The 20,270-nt window shown below is 46.8% G+C and overlaps 1 protein-coding gene across 3 annotated transcripts in view; it reads right to left on the reverse strand.

Annotated features, from left to right (window-relative positions):
* Nucleotides 1-20,270, reverse strand: part of LOC141128474 (C4b-binding protein alpha chain-like) — a 448,459-nt gene that overhangs the window by 412,819 nt on the left and 15,370 nt on the right. For all 3 annotated transcript variants that reach the window (XM_073615780.1, XM_073615778.1, XM_073615779.1), the window contains exons 2-3: nucleotides 10,648-10,743; nucleotides 2,052-2,117 (exon numbers count right to left, since the gene is read on the reverse strand). In XM_073615780.1, coding sequence (XP_073471881.1) covers nucleotides 2,052-2,117; nucleotides 10,648-10,732 — 151 coding nt within the window. In that variant the 5' untranslated portion in view covers nucleotides 10,733-10,743. The remainder of the gene's footprint in view (nucleotides 1-2,051; nucleotides 2,118-10,647; nucleotides 10,744-20,270) is intronic.

Here is a 20,270-nt window from a genome sequence, read left to right on the forward strand (position 1 = left end):
CAGACACGCATGCTCTGGCTGCACCCATGCAGTCTCTGACTCATGCACAGACTTCCTGTCTGTCAGGTGGGACCCTAAGCCATAGCAAGGTCACAACTAAATAGCCCAGCACACAGCTGTGCAATCAGCGTGCCTTTCTCTCCAAAATCTGGTGTAAACTAGCAATATTCCAGGTAGCACAGGGTCCCAATGCCACACTATATCTATATATCTATTGTGAAAGTGAGAGCCCCTGTCTTAGTGAAAATGTGCGTAAAATGGACACAGGACTCTCAAAGAAGCAAGTTGAGAAGTTCCAGCAAAAGATCGGTGAGCAGAGAAAACTATGCTTTAAGTTTTCTCTGGATTTTGTAAGTCTGGATTGGGGCTGGAAACTTGAAGTCTTCAAAGAGCATTGGGAGGGATGGGGTCTTCAGTCATGTGTCCAGGTTATCCAGAAGCTCTGCAGGTTGTGTGTGTGTCCAGGCGCACACACTCGTTATAAGGCAGAGCTGAGCATAGCACAGTATGTGTGGGAAAGGAGTTGGTGTTGGAGCAGTTGCTGCAGAAAGGAAGGAGGTGTGCTACCGTTTAAGAATCCAGGCAACATCCTTGAGACGGTACTCCATGTGGGAGAGGTTCCAGGTCAGTGGACTGAGAGAGTTGGGCCAGCTGAGAGAGTCGGGGAGACCATAGCTGAGACAACTGGAAGACAGAGTCTTGGGGCCCAGAGGGGACTGTGAGTCTTGGAGGGGTGTGGAAGCCTGGAGTGTCAGGAGAGCCCCTTCCTAGAGGCCAGGAGTGGGCCTGTGCAGCAAGGAACTGCGCCCAAGGCTGAGCGAGCCTTAAGAGCCAGGTGGATTGGCATTTTTCAGTTGTTTTTGGGAGAAGAACCCGTGTGGGAAACCAAACGCATTTGTGAACTTTCATCTTTTTTGTTACTTTCAATAAAAGTGGGCTACCATGCCCTTAAACCTTAGTTCCTGTTGGCTGTGAACTCACTTAAAACGCACCCAGGGCTTTTTTTCAGGGGGAACTTGGTGGAACTCAGTTCCACCACCTCTGGCTCAGACCCTTTGGTGCCTGCTCACCACAATCCCTTGTAAACACAGAAGTCTGGTTTCTGTGTTTACAAGTGACAGCTCTGCACTCTGTTTGTAATGCAATCCTGGTATTTAATGCCCCATTAAGACCCTCCCTACTGTCTTCGTTAAATTTGACTAAACACACCCACTATTTGATGTGATTTGGAGGGTGCGTGTAGGGGGAGGGGTTTTGTGGGGCCGTGGTTAAGTTCCAGCACCTATTGTTTGAGAAAAAAAAGCCCTGAACGCATCTATCACTGAGCTATATATATATATATATATATATATATATATATATATATATATATATATATATATATATATATATATATATATATATATATATATATTATTTTTTTTTTTTTTTTTTTTAATGAATAGAAGTCTCTATACAAACTCATATCTCATTCATACACAGTGCAGCTCAGGCTACAGAGAAAAGGACTGTCTTCAGTCCCATTCTATGTCTAAAAAAAGAGACATTAGAGGTCAGTTAAGACCCCTGATGTCTCTCCAAAGCCCCCCCCCCACAAAAAAAATGTAAACAAATATTAAATGAATAGTTAAAAAAAAAATTGTACCCGTACAAAAAAAAACAAGTTGTAAAAGAACATAATAAAGAAAAAAAAAACAAAGCGGATCCGCCTGCTCAATGGGGGATCTGTCCGCTCTCCTCTATAGGGCAGTCAGATGGAAACAGACCGCCTGTCCATTTCCATCTGACTGACATTCAATCCGCCAGACATATGGGGAACAGATCCCCCATCCATCTGTTTTTGGTGGACAGGATCGGATGGCGACGGGTGTCAATGGACAGGAAAGGGTGGGACAAATTTTAGATTGGGGGGGGGGCACGCCCGATTTTAGTCTTGCCTTTGGCAACACAAAACCAAAATGCATCACTGAATGTATGGAATGTATGTTCTTTTGGTAAAGGACATTAATTGTTATCAAACTGTATTGGGTAAAGTTATGCTTTAGCCATACCTGTGATTGTCTCCAATGGCTTTACTGTAGTTATGTCATCCATAATGTAATCAGGAGCTGCTGGTGCTGTATAATAAAATAGCATAGTTAATGCTTAAATCATTTTAGAAAAACAACCAAAAATAATTAACACAATCTTTAGGATAATGCAGGCCTCTTGAACCCATTGGGAAAGAGAGCCCTGACTGATGGGGGCATAACCAGGGCGGAGTATGGTGACTAAGGGGGTCACGGTGGATTGGTGGGGGGACGGGGTGGGGTTGGGCCTGAGCTCACTAAGGTGATTGCCCCAGGGGATTCTGGGCCTTTTGGTGAAGAAGTTTGGTAAGAGCTGGCTGAACCCCACCCTGTCCCTCCAACCATGGACACCGAGCTCCTTCTGGCCAGGGTCCGAGAGATGGCTCTTCAGGGTCAGGCAGGGTGGCCTTTCTCCATCCTGACTCCTGGGGATTCTTCTCCTATTCCCACACCTAATTCCCCTCAGGACCCCCCCCCCCAGGGTTAGAAGGCGAACTCGTCCGCCTTCCCGCCTCAGCCCCAGCCCCTCCAGGGCCTCCTATTGCTCCCCCCCACATCCTTCCTCTCCCTCTCCCCCTCCTTTACCTTCATCCCCCCTGTCTGCACCGGCGGGGAAGCGCTCTTCTACTGCAAATCCCCGTCATCTGCCGGTGCATCGGAGGTCCCCCACGCGGGCTAAGGCCGCTACTCGGGCCTCCTCGCGCTGTCCCCGCTCCCGCAGCCCCCGCTCCAGTGCTTGTCCCCCCCTCTCCCCTGCTAGCGTGGGAGGCGGCCGGGCTGGAGCCGCAGCGCTCCCCGGCCCCCCCCTCATCCCTTGAGACAGGACAGCATACCTTTACCCACCCGCGTGTGTTCCTCCGCCAGGCATTCAGCAGGCACGAAGGGGAGGAGGAGGCGGATCGGTTCGCCGGCCACCGCTGCGTCCTCTGCTGCTGTGAGCGGCGCTCGTGATGCTCGCTCTGCAGGGGACTTGGAGCCGGACCGGCTCCACCTGGTGGATGCGACGCTCCCTGCGCCTGACTGGGCGGGAGATTTGAATCTGGGAATGAGTGGGCACAGCTGTATCCCCCTGCGCCCGCCTGGGCGGGCATGCTGTCACAAGTGCAGAATCTATCCTGCGGAGCTCCTTCTGTGCCCGGCAGGGCAGGGGACAGGTCTCTTCCCTCCACGTTCTAGGTTGCGGGGGTTGGCGCAAGGAACATCCCCCCTGCGCCCGACAGGGCGGGCAATGTACAGTTCACCCCTCCCCCTCTGATACCCCGTGCCCACCGGCAGCCTCCTGCGCCCCGCAGGGCAGAGGCCAGCCGGGCGCGTTTGACCTCCACCCCGTCGGTGGGGCAACCGCTCCCCCACGTGCCCGTCCGGGCTGGCGGTCCTGATGGGATGCCCGCATCGGTTGCCCACCCTCGTCCCCCTGCGCCTGTCAGGGCGGGAGATCTCGGCTCCAGACCCGGGCTGGCGGCGGCATCCGCCCCGGGGCAAGCAAGAGGAGCCGGCAGGTGTCCCTGCCGTTGCTCTGCCTCTGTCCATGGTCAGTCGGATTTGACCGGGTCTGTGGTTGGACCCCCGCCTTTGGATCTTTCCTTGAGTCGGGACAGCCCAGCAGATTACGCAGGCCGCCTATGCTCACAGTCTTCTGGAATCGCATTGGAATCGGTTTCGCCGCCGGGCCCGGTGGCCGATCGTCCGTCACCTGTGATGCCTCCTCGACCAAGTGAGTATGACTGCTAGTTAATTTGGGGTAGAGCTGCTGATGCTTCCGTATCGGGCCCGGAGGACCGCATAGCGTCGGTTGTAAAGTCAGTTCTCTCCAGTATGGGTGTCTCGGGATCGCCCAACCCCACCTCCGCTTATGGGGGTGCGTTGTGGGCAGTGGCGCCTACGGGCACCCATTTGGTGGAAGAGACGAAAGAAAAGATATGGCGTCGCAAATTCGTCGACTTTCTTACCCTCGTTCCGCCGGATAGGGAGACGATCGACAAATCTCGACGGGTTGACGTATCGGCGCAGGGTGACAAACCCAAACAGCTTCCTAGAACGTTCGGGAACTGGCTGCAGTGGTTTTGTGCCTACGCGGGAGTGTTCAGTGAGCGGTTCCCGGAGTTGGCCACTTCATTATTTTGCTATTTAGACCTTATTAGGGGTGCATATAAGGTCTATGGGGGTCAGTGCTGATTCCATTATGACACTCAATTTCGGCAAAAAATGGCGGCACGTCGGGAATTTCGTTTTGATTGTCAGGACGGTAGCCTGTGGTTGCTGCTTATGTGCCCCCACAGGCCTTCGTCCTTTCAGTCCGCGGTCGGCGCCCCTCAGTCCGGAGCGTCGGCCGCTCCAAAGAAGGGTATCTGCTGGCTTTTCAACGAAAGCCACTGCAAGTGGTACTCCGCCTGTCGTTTCAGGCATGAGTGCTCCAGTTGTGGAGGGGCTCACCCCGCCAGTAGGTGTTTTCGAAAAGGCAAACAATCGCTTTCCAGACCCGGAGCCAAGACTGACCTTCCTAAGCCGGAGGACGCCGGTGAACGTCATAGAGATGCTTCCCTGGCTAGACCGGTACCCCCTTCGTAGAGAGGCCCTGATTCTGCGGGACGGCTTGGACCGTCGTTTCTGGATCCCCTTTACCCCGTCAGACGCCCCGACCATGTCTCTAAATTTGAAATCGGCGGCAGCATTCGAGTCCGTCGTGGCCGAGAAGCTCCAGAGGGAATTGGAACTGGGAAGGATGGCAGACCCCTTTGATCTCCCTCCTTTCCACAACCTGAAGGTATCTCCCCTCGGCGTGGTCCCAAAAAAGGCGGAGGGAAAATTTCGCCTCATTCATCAACTTTCCTACCCTTCTGGCTCCTCGGTGAACGATGGCATCGACAGGGAGGAATCCAGAGTGCACTACGCGTCCTTTGACAGGGCGCTTCAGCTGGTCAGGGCAGCGGGGCAGTCTGCCCTTCTGGCAAAAGCGGACATTGAGTCCGCATTTCGCCTCCTCCCAGTCCATCCGGACTGTTTCCACCTCCTGGGTTGCTACTTCCAGGGTAGCTATTTTTTCGACATGTGCCTTCCTATGGGTTGCGCCATCTCGTGTTACTTTTTTGAGCTATTTAGTAGCTTCCTTGACTGGGTGGTCACCCAGGAGGCGGGTATTCAGTCCCTTCTGCATTATCTCAATGACTTTCTTTTTGTGGGTCCAGCGGGCAGTGGGCAGTGTCTTCGTCTGCTCACTGTTTTTCAGGATACATGCCGGCTTTTCGCCGTCCCACTGTCCGCTGACAAGACGGAGGGCCCCGTCACAGTCCTGTCGTTTTTAGGTATTAAGATAGACACAGTGGCGATGGTTTTTAGGTTGCCTAGTGACAAGTTGGCCAGGCTCCTCTCGTTGGTACGCTTGGCGAAAGGGGCGAAGAAATTACAGCTGAAACAGCTACAGTCGTTGCTGGGTTATCTGGTTTTCGCGTGTAGGGTCATCCGGATGGGGAGGGCTTTCTGTAGGCGTCTGTCATGGGCCACGAAGGGCATAACTGCCCCTCACCACTACGTCAGGATCACCAAGCCTATGAGGGATGACTTGGGGATATGGCTTTCATTCTTGCAGACTTACAATGGACAGTCGTGCTGGTTGCAGGAGGAAGTGCCGAACCCACAGCTGGAGTTATATACCGATGCTGCAGGCTCCTGTGGGTTCGGCGCTTTCTTTCAAGGGGAATGGGCTGCTGAACGCTGGCCGGCCTCATAGGCCCACATGGATTTGTTGCGCAACCTCACCCTGCTGGAGCTGTTTCCAATTATTGTTGCTGTTGAGCTCTGGGGTGAAAGGTTGCGCAATCACCAGGTGGTCTTCTGGTCGGATAACATGAGTGTGGTGCAGGTGGTGAACAAACAGTCAGCCAGTTCTTCTCCGGTCGTTTCGTTGCTACGGTTTTTAGTTTTAAAATGTTTACATTTCAACATCTGCGTTAGGGCTAGGCATGTTCCGGGTGCCTCTAATGATATTGCCGATGCTCTTTCTCGTCAACAGTTCTGCCGTTTTCGAACACTGGCTCCGATGGCTTCTTTGGAGGGCCTCCCCTGTTCGGCCCACTTATGGAACCTCGTTTTCGGCGTTTGACAGAGCTCCTTCGGTCATCGCTTTCTTTGCGGACGTGGGCGGCGTACTGCCGAGTTTGGCACGAGTGGGTCCAGGCGTCGGGCGGTGAGTTCAACATTTATTCCCCGGGTGATCGTCGTCTAACCTTATTTGCCTATTTAGTCTTTCTGTCGGAAAAAGGCGTCTCCGGGTCGACGGTTTCATTCGCGTTGTCGGCCCTGTCATTTTGGTTTCAGCTCCTGGGGTGGGAGGATGTAACTAAAGCCTTCCCTGTCCGGCGGGTTGTCCGGGGTTGGAAGCGGGTTACGCACCTCCCGGACACCAGGCGCCCTATTTCTATTCAGATTCATTTGGGCATCTTGTCTCTGCTTCCGAATGTGTGTTCATCGGAATATGAGACCCTCCTTTTCCGGGTAGCTTTTTCTTGGGCATTCTTTGGGGCCTTTCGCATCGGCAAATTGGTGTCCAAATCAAAATTGTCCCCGGGGGGCATCCTATGGGAGGACGTGTCGTTGTCGCACCGCAGTGTCACAATTTTATTGCGTTCATCCAAGACTGATTGTTTTGGCAGGGGTCGCCGGGTAGTCTTGCATTATTGCGGCGGCCCCTTTTGTCCGGTGTCCCTGGCCCTTTCTTTCGTGTCTTCGCGCCCCCTGTCCCCTACATTTTTTGTTCATGCTGATGCAACTTCTCTCAGCCGTTTTCAATTTTTGCGTGTTTTTCGTCGTTGCTTGGAGATTTTGGGTTTTCCGGCGAAGGAATTTTCCACCCACTCTTTTCGCATTGGCGCAGCGACCGCCGCTTCGGGTTTGGGGTTCTCCGATACGGAACTTCAGCGTTTCGGTAGATGGGAGTCATCTCGTTTTTCTTTGTATGTCCGACCACATCTGTTGTGTTGATTTCCAGGTTCCTTTCCGGCACAGATTTGGATCCTCGGGGATTCTTTCATATACTGGGCCGCTCGCCGGGCAGAGATACGAACTTATGGCAGGAATTTGGGATTCTCATACGATGTGGCGAGGATACGCTGGATTGGGTTGCGTGGGTTACGTTGGCCTCAGGTCCTCCCGGAATGTCAGCAACTTCGTGCCCACATTTCTGGTCCCATCATCCTGGTCATACATGCGGGTGGGAATGACGTTGGATATATGCGATCTGTGGACATCATATCAGCTGTTAAAAGTGACATTGCCCAATGTTGTGCTTCTTTTACTAACTTGACCGTTGTTTGGTCAGAAATCGTGCCTCGCTCGGTATGGGCGCGTGATGTCCCTGGCCACCTTCTGGAACATTTTCGTAGGAAGGTCAACGCCCAAGTGGCTAAGTTTGTGCGCCAGATAGGGGGGGTGGTGGTCCGCCACAGAGACTTGGAGGGTGATAATCGCGATTTGCTGCGTAGAGATGGAGTTCATCTGAATGACATCGGGCTGGACATTTTTAATCTGGGTCTCCAGAGGGGCGTGGAACAGGCGCTGGCTGCGGTGGGGCGCCCATCAGTAGCTTACTGACAGGCGGGTGGCGGTTTTTGGTGACCTTGCCAGCAAAACACGGCAGTAAGAGGTACGCCCTTCATGATAATTGGGAGATAGACGGCAGTCCGGCACTTATGGTAAGGACAGGCCCCTCAGTTATCTCCCTTTTCACCAGTCGGAATTGAGTGCTCACAGTGCTACTGTGACTGGCACTGTGGAATGTTAAATGTTATGTTTAAGTTGTTAAAGAGTTGAATTTAATAAAAGCTGTGGCCTTGCCCTTTCCAACATGAATGGTGGTAAGTGGTCTTTATTGGATGGGAAGAAGGGGTAAGGCTAAGTTTGAATGGATCATGGTTTGGTCCTGGGTTTATTGCACCTCAGCAGTCATGCAGGCCTCTTGAACCCATTGGGAAAGAGAGCCCTACTGATGGGGGCATAACCAGGGCGGAGTATGGTGACTAAGGGGTCACGGTGGATTGGTGGGGGGACGGGGTGGGGTTGGCCCTGAGCTCACTAAGGTGATTGCCCCAGGGGATTCTGGGCCTTTTGGTGAAGAAGATTGGTAAGAGCTGCCCACCCTCCCGCCCTATCTATGGTTGGTACGTCACAGCTTGCTGCGGTTTTTGATGACCTTGCCAGCAAAACACGGCGGTAAGAGGTACGCCCTTCATGATAATTGGGAGATAGACGGCAGTCTGGCACTTATGGTAAGGACAGGGCCCTCAGTTATCTCCCTTTTCACCAGTCGGAATTGAGTGCTCACAGTGCTACTGTGACTGGCACTGTGGAATGTTAAATGTTATGTTTAAGTTGTTAAAGAGTTGAATTTAATAAAAGCTGTGGCCTTGCCCTTTCCAACATGAATGGTGGTAAGTGGTCTTTATTGGATGGGAAGAAGGGGTAAGGCTAAGTTTGGATGGATCATGGTATGGTCCTGGGTTTATTGCACCTCAGCAGTCATATATTTTACATTTACTTGGAAAAAAGTTTTAAGATACTGATCTCAGTCGTAAACAGTCACCATTGCTTGGGGCAGTGTTTGGAAGCATTATTTTACTCACATTTCCAAATTCTAATTCTGTGCCAGACCCTATTAAAGTAGTTGTAAGGGCTGAAGATTTTTTACTTTCATGCACCTCTCCCCCCCCGCAATACTTACATGAGCCCGATCTCAATCTAGTGATGTGCATGAGAGGAGCTGCTAGCAGCGGGAGCGATTGTTAATCACAGCCAGTGAGGAGGGAGAGGCGGGCCGAGCCATATTCTGTGTGTCTTATGGACACACAGAGTGGGGCTCGGGAGCAAGCACTCACAAGTGCCCCCATAGAAAGCCGCTTGCTGTAGGGGGCACTCAGTGGGGGGAGGGAGCCCAGAGCGCCAGCGGGTGATATGAAAAGAGGGGAATCGGGGCTGCTCTGTGCAAAAAAATTGCACAGAGCAGGCAAGTATAACAAGTTTGTTATTTTTTTTTTAAATTAGCCTTTATTATCCATTTAAGTTGTTTTGATGGTACACTTGGATCAGCATTCCAAAACTGCAGCATGCAGGGCACCTCAACATCATGCAGTGCCATGAAACATTAGATTTCCTCTATCAATTTTGCTTGTGCTAGAAAATGCCGCAAAATCATGACAATGGAAAAAGTGTGATTGCCTAAACTGCCCAATTCTTTATCCAGATACAGTCTTTTTATAACCCCCCCCCCCCCCCCCCACCACCACCACCACTCACCTTAGAGCAGAGGGGTCTTTAAACTACGGCCCTCCAGTTGTTCATGAACTTCAATTCCCATCATGCCTAGTCATGTCTGTGAATGTCAGAGTTTTACAATGCCTCATGGGAAGTGTAGTTCTGCAACAGCTGGAGGGCCGTAGTATGTAGAACCAAATTTTATATTCAGATATAGAAGGGGGTGGTTAAAACCCCCCTGTCAGGTTTTTTTTTCTGTCTGCTTCCTTTCAGAGAGATTTCCTTTCATTTCTTGGCCCAGAGAAACTAAAGAAAATGGAAAGAAATCTCTACAAAGCAAAAGGGAAAGTCCCTTTTAGACAGATGCCATCCAAATTGCCCCATTTGAGAGTAACCCCTCCTCTTTCTGTGACAGCCCATAACTTTCTGCACTGGAGACAATAATAACCAGGACAACGAGAGGTATATTTCTTCAGAAGGGACACAGACAGCAGTAAAAACCCCACATGGGTTTTAACACTTTCTAAAAAAACTAAAAAATAAAACTTGACATATCCCATATTGGCTTCTCCCTATAAACAGCAATTTTTCAGTGAAATAACCACATGCACTGTCTGCAATCGTGTTGCAGTGTTTGGTTTGGACACTAAAGTATAAAGAGTAAGGCTGACCATACATTATACAATTTTCTTGTACCATTTTCCTTTAGATTTACCAAAAACATATAATATGAGGTCAAACCTTATGGGGCGTACACACAGTCAGACTTTTGGGCTACAAAAGTCCAACAGCCTGTCCGACGGACTTGCCTACACACGATCACACCAAAGTCCGACGGATTCGTACGTGATGACGTACACCGGACTAAAATAAAGAAGTTGATAGCCAGTAGCCAATAGCTGTCCTAGCGTCGGTTTTTGTCTGTCGGACTAGCATACAGACGAGCGGACTTCTGGGTCTGGCGGAGTTACGACGTAAAGATTTGAAGCAAGCTCCAACTCTAAAGTCCGTCAGATTTGCGACTGGAAAAGTCAGCTGAAAGTCCGGGGAAGCCCACACACGATCGGATTGTCCGCCGGATTTGGTCCATCGGCATCCGTCGGACTTTTGTAACCGAAAAGTCCGACCGTTTGTACACCCCATAAGACTTTCAATTTGTATGCAATCAGGCAGGCCCTTGCACTACATAATTAAAGGTAAATCTAAAGGAAATTGAATAAGAAAATTGTATAATGTATGGCCAGCTTAAGCCTTGTGATTGTCTGAGCTTTCTCATTTGGCTGCAATAAATGTTTAATTTACTATTGCAGTACATAAAAAAAATGAAATACTTTACCATGAACTTCATTGGTGAAGATTGTCAGATATGAAACCAGAAATAAGATTGTATAGGTTCTGATAAACTGTGCCAACAAAGACATCTTTAGTAAACCTAGAACATAATGATTCTCATTAGCATTGACAAATTAATTTTTTCTTCAATATTGTTCATATTTACGTGCAATTAAATTAATTTTAACAACAGCACTGCAAATGCAAAAAGAGTAGGTTTATAGAAATATATACTAAAAAATACTATTGGGATTGAAATGTGTGTATTTCAGAGCTGTTCAATTAGCAAGTGCAGGAATAACGTGTAAACAATTTCTGGTTTCTGTTTAGAATAGCTCTTACTGTAACAAAACTGTTGATTCTCGATTTACTAAAAAAAACATGTAATTGCCAAGAAATGAGAGTGTTTTATCAGCTAGTTTCATTCTCGCTACGTATGCAAACTGCTAACCTGTAATTGGCTACTGTCTAAGCCAGGGGTCTCAAACTGGCGGCCCTCCAGCTGTTGTGAAACTAAAAGTTCCATGAGGAATTGCAAGGCTGACATTTATAAGCATGACTCCCTCAAACAGAGGCATGATGGGACTTGTAGTTCCGCAACAGCTGGAGGGCCACCAGTTTGAGACCCCAAGCCAACGCCTATGTTTATTTCATAGAAATATCTAACTCACGGAATACATTTTTGATATTGAGTTGATACACCACAATGCTGTCTCTGTCGATTCTCATTATTTTAAGCTTATGGGAGGATCTAATTCAGCAGAAGGGAAACAAAAGTCTGTGGCAGAGTTAACCCCTGGAGTATTATCAAGTAACCCAATAGCAAGTCTGACATATGAATAACCAGATTAGTGCAATTTCGTTTTCTTTGTGGGGGTCTATATTTCTAACGGTGTCCTCATACAGATTTACTTTGTGTCTGTTATGTCTGTCATAACAAGCCTAACTAGCATGCCCTCCTCTAACATTCTAGGTGTAATCATGGGTATTTTACAAATGAAAGGAACCAGGGGATAGTGTTAACAGAAATTGTCATTTTTACTGAGTCCTCTGGATATTATCCTGAATTGTAACTGCTTTGGGACACCATAACACTATTACATTTGTAAGTAAAGGAGGTGGCCGTCAAGTAGCTTTTATATTAAAATTCTGAATTGCACACTTGGAAAATGTCCCATAAGAACTGTGAGCCACTGGCCTGAAGAATTGTGGCTGGTGTAAATGAGTTACCTAGGTTTTTCACCTACAAATGGTAAGGTGTGCAGCAGGGTGCCCCTTTTACTCACCATGCTCAGATACAGTCTCCGGCCCCATTAGCACACCCAGATAAGAGAAGTTTCCTTACTTTCCTACCTCACTAGCTCATAGAGACCACACCTAATGAGGCAGAAGTAGCTAGGCAAAGGATCTGCAGTCAAGTGATAAGAGCTCCACTGCCAAAATCTTTGTGTTGGCAGCTGGGCAGGAGCCTAATAGGACTAATTTTCTCTGGGAGACCCAGCTACTTTGGGAGGCACCTTCCCAATTGCTATCATAATACTCTAGTTCTATACTAGAGTATACTTGGGTCCTGGATCCCTCCATCTGTGCATCTGTGTTCCCAGAGCTATCCTAGACTTCACTGAGAGGGGTGCTGCTTATTAGAATAAGTGCAAGTAGCTGTTTGTATTCTGAACTGTGTTGCCAAAGAAGTGACTCTCAGCTACACTCTTTGTTGCTATAGAGCAGTAGGGTGACCACATTTTCAAACTGCCATTCAGGGACATCCCCCCCCCCGTGCGCATCCAAAAAATGATGGATTTTGATACTTTTTTTGGCCAATTTTTTGAAAAAAAAAAGCAAACAGTGGTACCTAGTTTAGACAGGTGGTATACAATGTGCACCTGCTTTAACTAAGTCACTTAGTGACAGCTGCATATTTTGTACATTACTTACTCTGGCAAGTTCACTGCATCAAAGTTATGCTTGAGATTGCTATAAACATAGCTGCCTATGCATTATTCAGTATTTTGTGATTGCTCCCTGCACACAATCACTGGCTACCTAAAACAGGTCATACGTTTTAAACGTGTTAGATATCTCTTAAGCAATAGAAAAAACAACGTATGTTTTTTCCAAAAAAAGTGCGCTTGTAAGACTACTGCGCAAATACGGTGTGACAGAATGTATTGCAATGACCATTTTATTCTCTAGGGTGTTAAAAAAAAAATTCTAGCAAAAAAAACTGTTTTTAACTTGTAAACAACAAATCTCAAAAATAGGCTTGGTCCTTAAGTGGTTAAATTCATGATATTAATTAAAAAGTTGAATATAATACAATTATATATTTTAAACTGTCATTTTTGGTTTCTGTTTGCGGCCAAGTGCAACGTGCGTTTTCGGTTACGGTACCAAAATTTCCATTCGGTGCATCTCTAATAAACAAATGTCCCATTCACACTGTACAGGCCTATGTCCCTGTGTAAATGAAACCTATAAATCAATGGCGCCGCCAATGCTTTTTTTTGTCATTTTGTGTGTGTTCGCACTCCACGCTAATGTGAAAGCAAGCTTATAGTGCAATTATGTGGCGTCTTATTAAAAGTCTGATAAAAGGTAATGAAAATAAGAGCTCAGCACACCATGATCTCTCTGTTCTGATGTCATACAAGTTTTTGCAGCAGTTTTCATGGACCACTCATAGGACTCACCTGATGATTGCAGGAATAGGGGCCCCTGGGACCCTGTCCTCAGGCACTCAGTCGGGCGGCTCAGGTGAGGGTTGCAGCCCTCGTGGGCGGGAGGAGGCTCAGGAGGAGAGAAGTCGGGCTGCCGGTAAACGGTTGCAATGCGCTGCAGGCGGAAGGTCGGCCCCGGGACTCGCACTGGGCACAGGCTGCCGTGGATCCTGGCTTATGGGCAGTGCCACTGCCAGCACTGCAGAATTCCGCTGGACTGGTGTCAGGACTCAGGAGGGAGGAGATACAGAAGACGCTCTCTCACTCTGGCATGGGCTCTGAGTCTGGCTGCTCTCTCTGCTGCTGTGGTGCGGCCGGAGGCAGAGAAGGAAAGGAGGTGGGTGGACCCGGAGCACTGCGCAGGGCAGCTCTGGGTAAGGCCATGCTCAGCCGACGTCACTGGTTGCTAGATGCGAGGTGGGGCGGCCCTAGCAACCAGTTCGGCAATGTTATCTCAGGGTGGCTGTGTGTCCTTATTTCATTCCGGGACACTGTATTGTCCCGGAATGAAGGTGCCCGGGACACGGGACACAAAATTTAAATTAAGGGACAATCCCGGGCAATCCGGGACCCGTGGGCACCCTATAGAGCAGTGGTTCTCAACTCCGGTCCTCAGGACCCACTAACAGGCCAGAATTTATGTATTACCCTGGGGAGATGCATACTAGAATGCTGCAATCACTGAGCAGCAAATTATATCACCTGTGATGTATTTCAGTTAACTTGCAAACTTGGCCTGTTAGTGGGAAAGGAGTTGAGAATCACTGCTATAGAGTTTTACGCTAAACAGCACCAGGTTAACTTGATTGAGCCACAGAGACATTGCTGTGAAGAGCCCGTGTTTGTGCAGCTTTGATAATTTGTTACCAAACAGATGGTTATATGGGAAGTGGACAGGAAAGACAGGAATACTCCTTTTGAGAAACAAACACTACCACAAAGGTAGCCAAGAACAGCATACTCAAAGAGGTGCTGGGAACATTTGGAATTGCAGGTATGGTCAGATGAAGGAAAGCTTCAAACAAACTCAATTTGCTGCTCCCACACATCAAGGCTTACTTCGATGGACACCCAAAAGTAACTCAAACCATAGAAATACAGAAAGGAGAGCCAGACCAAAACTGGATAAAAGAGTTCAAGATAATTTTAAATGTGAATTAAAACAGTCATATAAAAACTGCAAGTGTATTTTAGGGTCCCCACCCCTCCCCCTTCATCATGGCTCAACAATAAAACTTGGATGAATAGGTGATAGGTGGTATGTCCTAGTAGATACGGCACCTCATCCCTGTTGAGGAAATTTCAATAAGAAAAAAAGGGGGGATGGGATTATTACGGTGCCACCAATGAAATAGAACAATTTTGTTGTAAAAATATCTTTTTTATTTTTATTGTATCAAAAGAGCTAAAAATGTACATTAGACATACATATGTAGAAAATTTCAAAAACACAAAAACGCAAGTACAATTCAAGGTAATGACCGTCACCAATGATGTTGGAGGGTAATCGTTGTTCACTTGTTCCCAACTAATTTTGCCAAAACATTGGCTTCATCAGGGGAATATATAGATTAACACAAAGAGTAAAAACACTGAAACAAAAGAAAAGAGAGTATATCATTAAATCCACATAATCTTGCATCGTTAAGGCGAACTGTCACATCGCAAAGCAGTCAAAATACTGTTCAACCATGTCCCCGGCCTCCCAGTCCCCACACCCAGAACATACCATGCAGGAATTCCAGGACACAAGGGGGACACCACCAGAGCACTGAGAATGGTAGTCACACTCAGCCCAGTATTTGGCTACAGGGGAATTAAAAGGAGCCTAAAAAATGAAAATTAGCATATAAATATTCAGATATTCATTAATTGGTAAAGGGAACCCAGCCTCAATTACATACCCTGATTATATGCAAGAAGGAGCACTCAATAGTGCGCAGAGGAAATTCACAGCACAGTGATTAAATACAAAAATCGCAAGATTTAAGTATAACCAAGAAAGCTAAAAAAATAAGATAACAAAATAGTAGTATTAGTAAGACGACCTGGACTTAAGTTAAATGAATCAATGGCGAATACTTGTAGCAGATTTAGGGGTCGTATTAGATATTTAATATACTGAAAGTGCTTACCAAAAAGGTGCATATAGCTGGAAACAAAAGTGCGCCCTAAACATGAGGTTCCGCCAATGTATAGGCTAAGCATTGAAACCTCCCCAGCATATCCTTCAGATAACACCAGCTGAGTTAGATGATCTAAAAATCAATACAAGTGGAAATGCTGTCAGCATGGAAGCCAGCTAACATAGCCACATATAACAACAAAGGTGAAGATAAAAAAGCTTGGGCGCCAACTAAGAAGGAAGGGGGTATAAAGTTTTTACCTTTTAGCAAGTATCACCAGATCCCCAGTTATCCCGCAGCAGGTAGGTATAAATTGCTGAAATATGGCTGCCTTTTAAAACCCCCACCTGATCAGCATAAAGACAGTCAGCCAATCAGGAGCGGACGAGAAGTGGACGGGCGCATGCGCAGTAGCCAAAGCCATCTGCCTACACTACCCAGAAAGCCGAGCGTCGATTTCGTCACATGGCCGTGCTTGCCAGTGACGCGATCTATGTAGATGTAATTAGGGCATCAGAGCTATCCAGGGGAAGGGGGAGGAGAGGTGGAAACCTCACAACCATCCATGGAGAGAGGGGAGGAGGCGATGGGATTGGCGTTGGAAATTCTGCGATGGTCCCGGCTGAAGGGGCGAGCTGATAATAAAGTCAGCCTTTGGGCGTCCATGCAGCCAAAGGCAGTAGTGGGACAGATTCTCAAGCGGAATGGGGGCAGAACAGCCGAGTGTACTAGATCCACATAGCAGACCCGAAGGGGAGACCAGAACGACCAGGGACATAGGCGAGACAGCCTATACAGTGGATGGTTATTATCACCACAATGACCGAAATGCGAGATGAGTTATTATATTGATCAGTGTATCTCTGGTATTTAATCCACACTTCTATTGTTGCAGGCGTCCTGTCAGTTGTATTGCATTTCGGTCATTGTCACAGCCGGGCATTGGCGGGGATCCAAGTCGGATCCCCGTTCATTGAAAGTCGGACACATGCCGGCTTCATGTCGCAGGGCAAAGTCGGATCCAAAGTAGGACGGCTGTCGTGTCGCACCAGTGTGAACCCAGCCTTAGGGCGCACTTTTGTTTCCAGCTATATGCACCTTTTTGGTAAGCACTTTCAGTATATTAAATATCTAATACGACCCCTAAATCTGCTACAAGTATTCGCCATTGATTCATTTAACTTATATGAAGTCCAGGTCATCTTACTAATACTACTATTTTGTTATCTTATATTTTTTTAGCTTTCTGGGTTATACTTAAATCTTGCGATTTTTGTATTTAATCACTGTGCTGTGAATTTCCTCTGCGCACTATTGAGTGCTCCTTCTTGCATATAATCAGGGTATGTAATTGAGGCTGAGTTCCCTTTACTAATTAATGAATATCTGAACATTTATATGCTAATTTTCATTTTTTAGGCGCCTTTTAATTCCCCTGTAGCCAAATACTGGGCTGAGTGTGACTACCATTCTCAGTGCTCTGGTGGTGTCCCCCTTGTGTCCTGGAATTCCTGCATGGTATGTTCTGGGTGTGGGGATTGGGAGGGCGGGGACATGGTTGAACAGTATTTTGACCGCTTTGCGATGTGACAGTTCGCCTTAACAATGCAAGATTATGTGGATTTAATGATATACTCTTTTCTTTTGTTTCAGTGTTTTTACTCTTTGTGTTAATCTATATATTCCCCTGATGAAGCCAATGTTTTGGCAAAACTAGTTGGGAACAAGTGACCAACGATCACCCTCCAACATCATTGGTGACGGTCATTACCTTGAATTGTACTTGCATTTTTGTGTTTTTTAAGTTTTCTACATATGTATGTCTAATGTACATTTTTAGCTCTTTTGATACAATTAAAATAAAAAAGATATTTTTACAACAAAATTGTTCTATTTCATTGGTGGCACCGTAATAATCCTATCCCCCCCCCCCCTTTTTTTCTTATTGAAATAAAACTTGGATGGTTTCAGTGAAACCATTGACTTCATAGATCTGTGTGTATTGAACTCTTCTCATAGAGGAACAACCTGACAGCAGTTGCTGGCCAGCAATGGAGCCAACAAAGGTAGGCCAGGGGTTGTCATGAGTTGGGCTATCCCCAAAGAAACTGCCTTAGCTGTACACAGAGAAAGCCATCAAATGAGAATGGTCCACTTCCAGGGTTCAAGAAATATGATGACAAAGTGAAACAACTCCCTATTCAAGAAACAAAGATGTGGTGGTTGACTTTTGTGCATAAATGCTTAGATGGACAAGAGATTGTGTGCCTCTTAATATCGGTTCTTAAGTCACTACACTACCAGAACTGTTTGGGAGATACTTTCAAAAGAACAGAATGAACCCAGACATGTCATGGATCTCATTGACAGCTACCAATGAGCTGCCCAAGAACTAGTCGGGATTACCTAACAAAGTGGAGCTTTGGGGGAAGGACCTGTACCAGAAAGGCAAAGTGATGCATGCCTCTGGGAGGGGGCGACCACAGGTGGTACTGGGCATGAATATTATTTGGGAATCAGGAGTTTATGCTCATCATGAACATAAGCTGTTATCTTGGACTGCACAGCTTTACTGTCCTCATGGAACACTTGTCCTTTAGAAATGGCTCCATTTGTCCCCAGGTCCTCACATTGATCCATTACGGCATTCTACTAGTTTAAATCTGAAACTCCAAGATATTTCCACTTCGCCAGCTCCCCAGGTCAGCAGTGGCAGAATTGGGCCTAATAAGAGATGTGATTTCCATCAAGATGAGGAGCATAGAGCCTGAAGAGTTCCACAATCATCACTACGTGGCAAGAGTAGAGATAACTCATTGGTTCACAGAAACAAACCAAGAATGGGTAGTAGCACACATGCTATCACTCCTACAACTGACCACCAAGCAACTGACACCCACTGAGTTAGAAGCAGTAAGAGGACTACTGGATAAGTGGTCAAAAGGGGTCCATGACCTTGGTTTGTAGCAATAAGAATAAAAATGAGATATCCAGAGGAAAGAGTCCTCCCGTCCAGAAGAGATACTAAAATATACCTCTACAGATCTACCAAGAAGTCAAGCAGATGCAAGAGCAGATAATGCAACAAAGGGTGCTCAAAGGGAGTAAGAGCCCATGCATGGCTCCAATAATCTCGGTGAGGAAGAAGGATGGCATTCCATGCTTTTGTGTAACAGCATTGTTACCATGAGAGATGCCTATTTTCCTCCGCAGATCACTGAATTCTTTGTCATCCTAAGACAGGCCAAATTTTCCTCCACATATAATCTCACTAGTGGGTATTGACAAATCCCTGTCACCAAAGTGGACTGGCTTAAGACCACTTTTATAACTCTCTTGAGGTTATGCCATTTAGAAATGATGTCCTTCAGACTGAAAAATTGACCCATCACATTACAGAGGATGATGAACACTGGGGACATGAACCTATTGTGATCTATTTAGATGTAGTGGTGTTTTCTGCAACTTCAAAAACAATCTTGCACACGTAGCTGCTGTTTTGACCCAGCTGCACCACCTTGACCTGAAGCTCAAACTCAAAGAGTTCCATCTATTCAAACATGAGATTGATTTCTTATGACACGCCATCAGCTACTACTTCCTAGTACAGAAATGGAGGCCTCCCAGTGGCCGTGACTGAATTCTTAAAAAAAAATTCTGGGCCTGGCAGCACTACACCCATTACACTCTGCTTTGATTCAAAGGCACCTACACAAAAAGTTGGGCTGTATAACATTAAAAAAGGAATAGGAACAACAGGAGGAATTTCACTTCTTTAAACAGCAGCTGATATCTGCTCCCATCCGGCCTATCAAGGTACCCACTACCAAAGAAGCTGAAGACTTGACTAAAGGAATTCCTAAAAGTAGGCCTCAGGTGAACCTAAATCATTCACTTAAGAATATAACTAGACAGAGACACAGAAAAAAGATCCAATGGTTGCCTGTCTAATAAAGGCGATACAGTTAGGATAGTGGTTACAGTGGTGTCACAGGGAGAAACTGCTACCAGAAGCCAACAATTTTCTGAGTGAGTAGTCTTGCCTTATCCTGAGGGTGAGTACACTATACTGCAAAATAATGCTTTCTCATGACTCACCTTTGACCTGGCAATATGCACTGTCAAAGGCCCAGGCCCTCTGTGGCAGAGAGGATACACGTGGAAGTGGGATACTGGGTTTTAAAAAAAATCACTTGGTTGAAAAGATAGGCCACGTATGCTTTCCTGTTCTTGGTTGGTTGAACAAGTCGCCAACACTGTGTAGTTTGGAGTTTCAGTGGTGAAAGGTGCTGAGGCCTAAATTCCAGCTCTGACTTGGCACATACTTGCCCCAGTGAAAGTACTTACCATCAGCTTTTTTTATATTTTAAAAGTAGGAAATACAGGAACCATAATGTTACAGTGGACCACTTTAAAAAGTTTGCGGTGGCAGTGCCCACCCACGACCAAGCCAACAAGTCTGCCTTCTAAATGGTGGATTTTTGCCTGCCTCATGGCTGTCTGCATGACATACATTAGGGCAGGGAAACTGTACAAAAAAAAGTGGCAACCACTTCAATCTATAACTGGCCTTGGCAGCAAGGTGCATATGGAAGGGCACATCACAAACAAAAGATTCCCCAGTACACTTACCGACCAGCTTGCAAAACAATCCAATTTGCCCTGTCTAACAGTTTACGTTAAAAACAGAAGGTTTTGTTTGCACACATTTGTAAATATATATGTAAGCCACAGTGCCCAAGGGACCTTTGTATATACTGTTGTCCTAACTTTAAATTTATAGA

The sequence above is a fragment of the Aquarana catesbeiana genome, linkage group LG02, assembly GCF_042186555.1.
Source record: "Aquarana catesbeiana isolate 2022-GZ linkage group LG02, ASM4218655v1, whole genome shotgun sequence".
Lineage (NCBI taxonomy): Eukaryota > Metazoa > Chordata > Amphibia > Anura > Ranidae > Aquarana > Aquarana catesbeiana.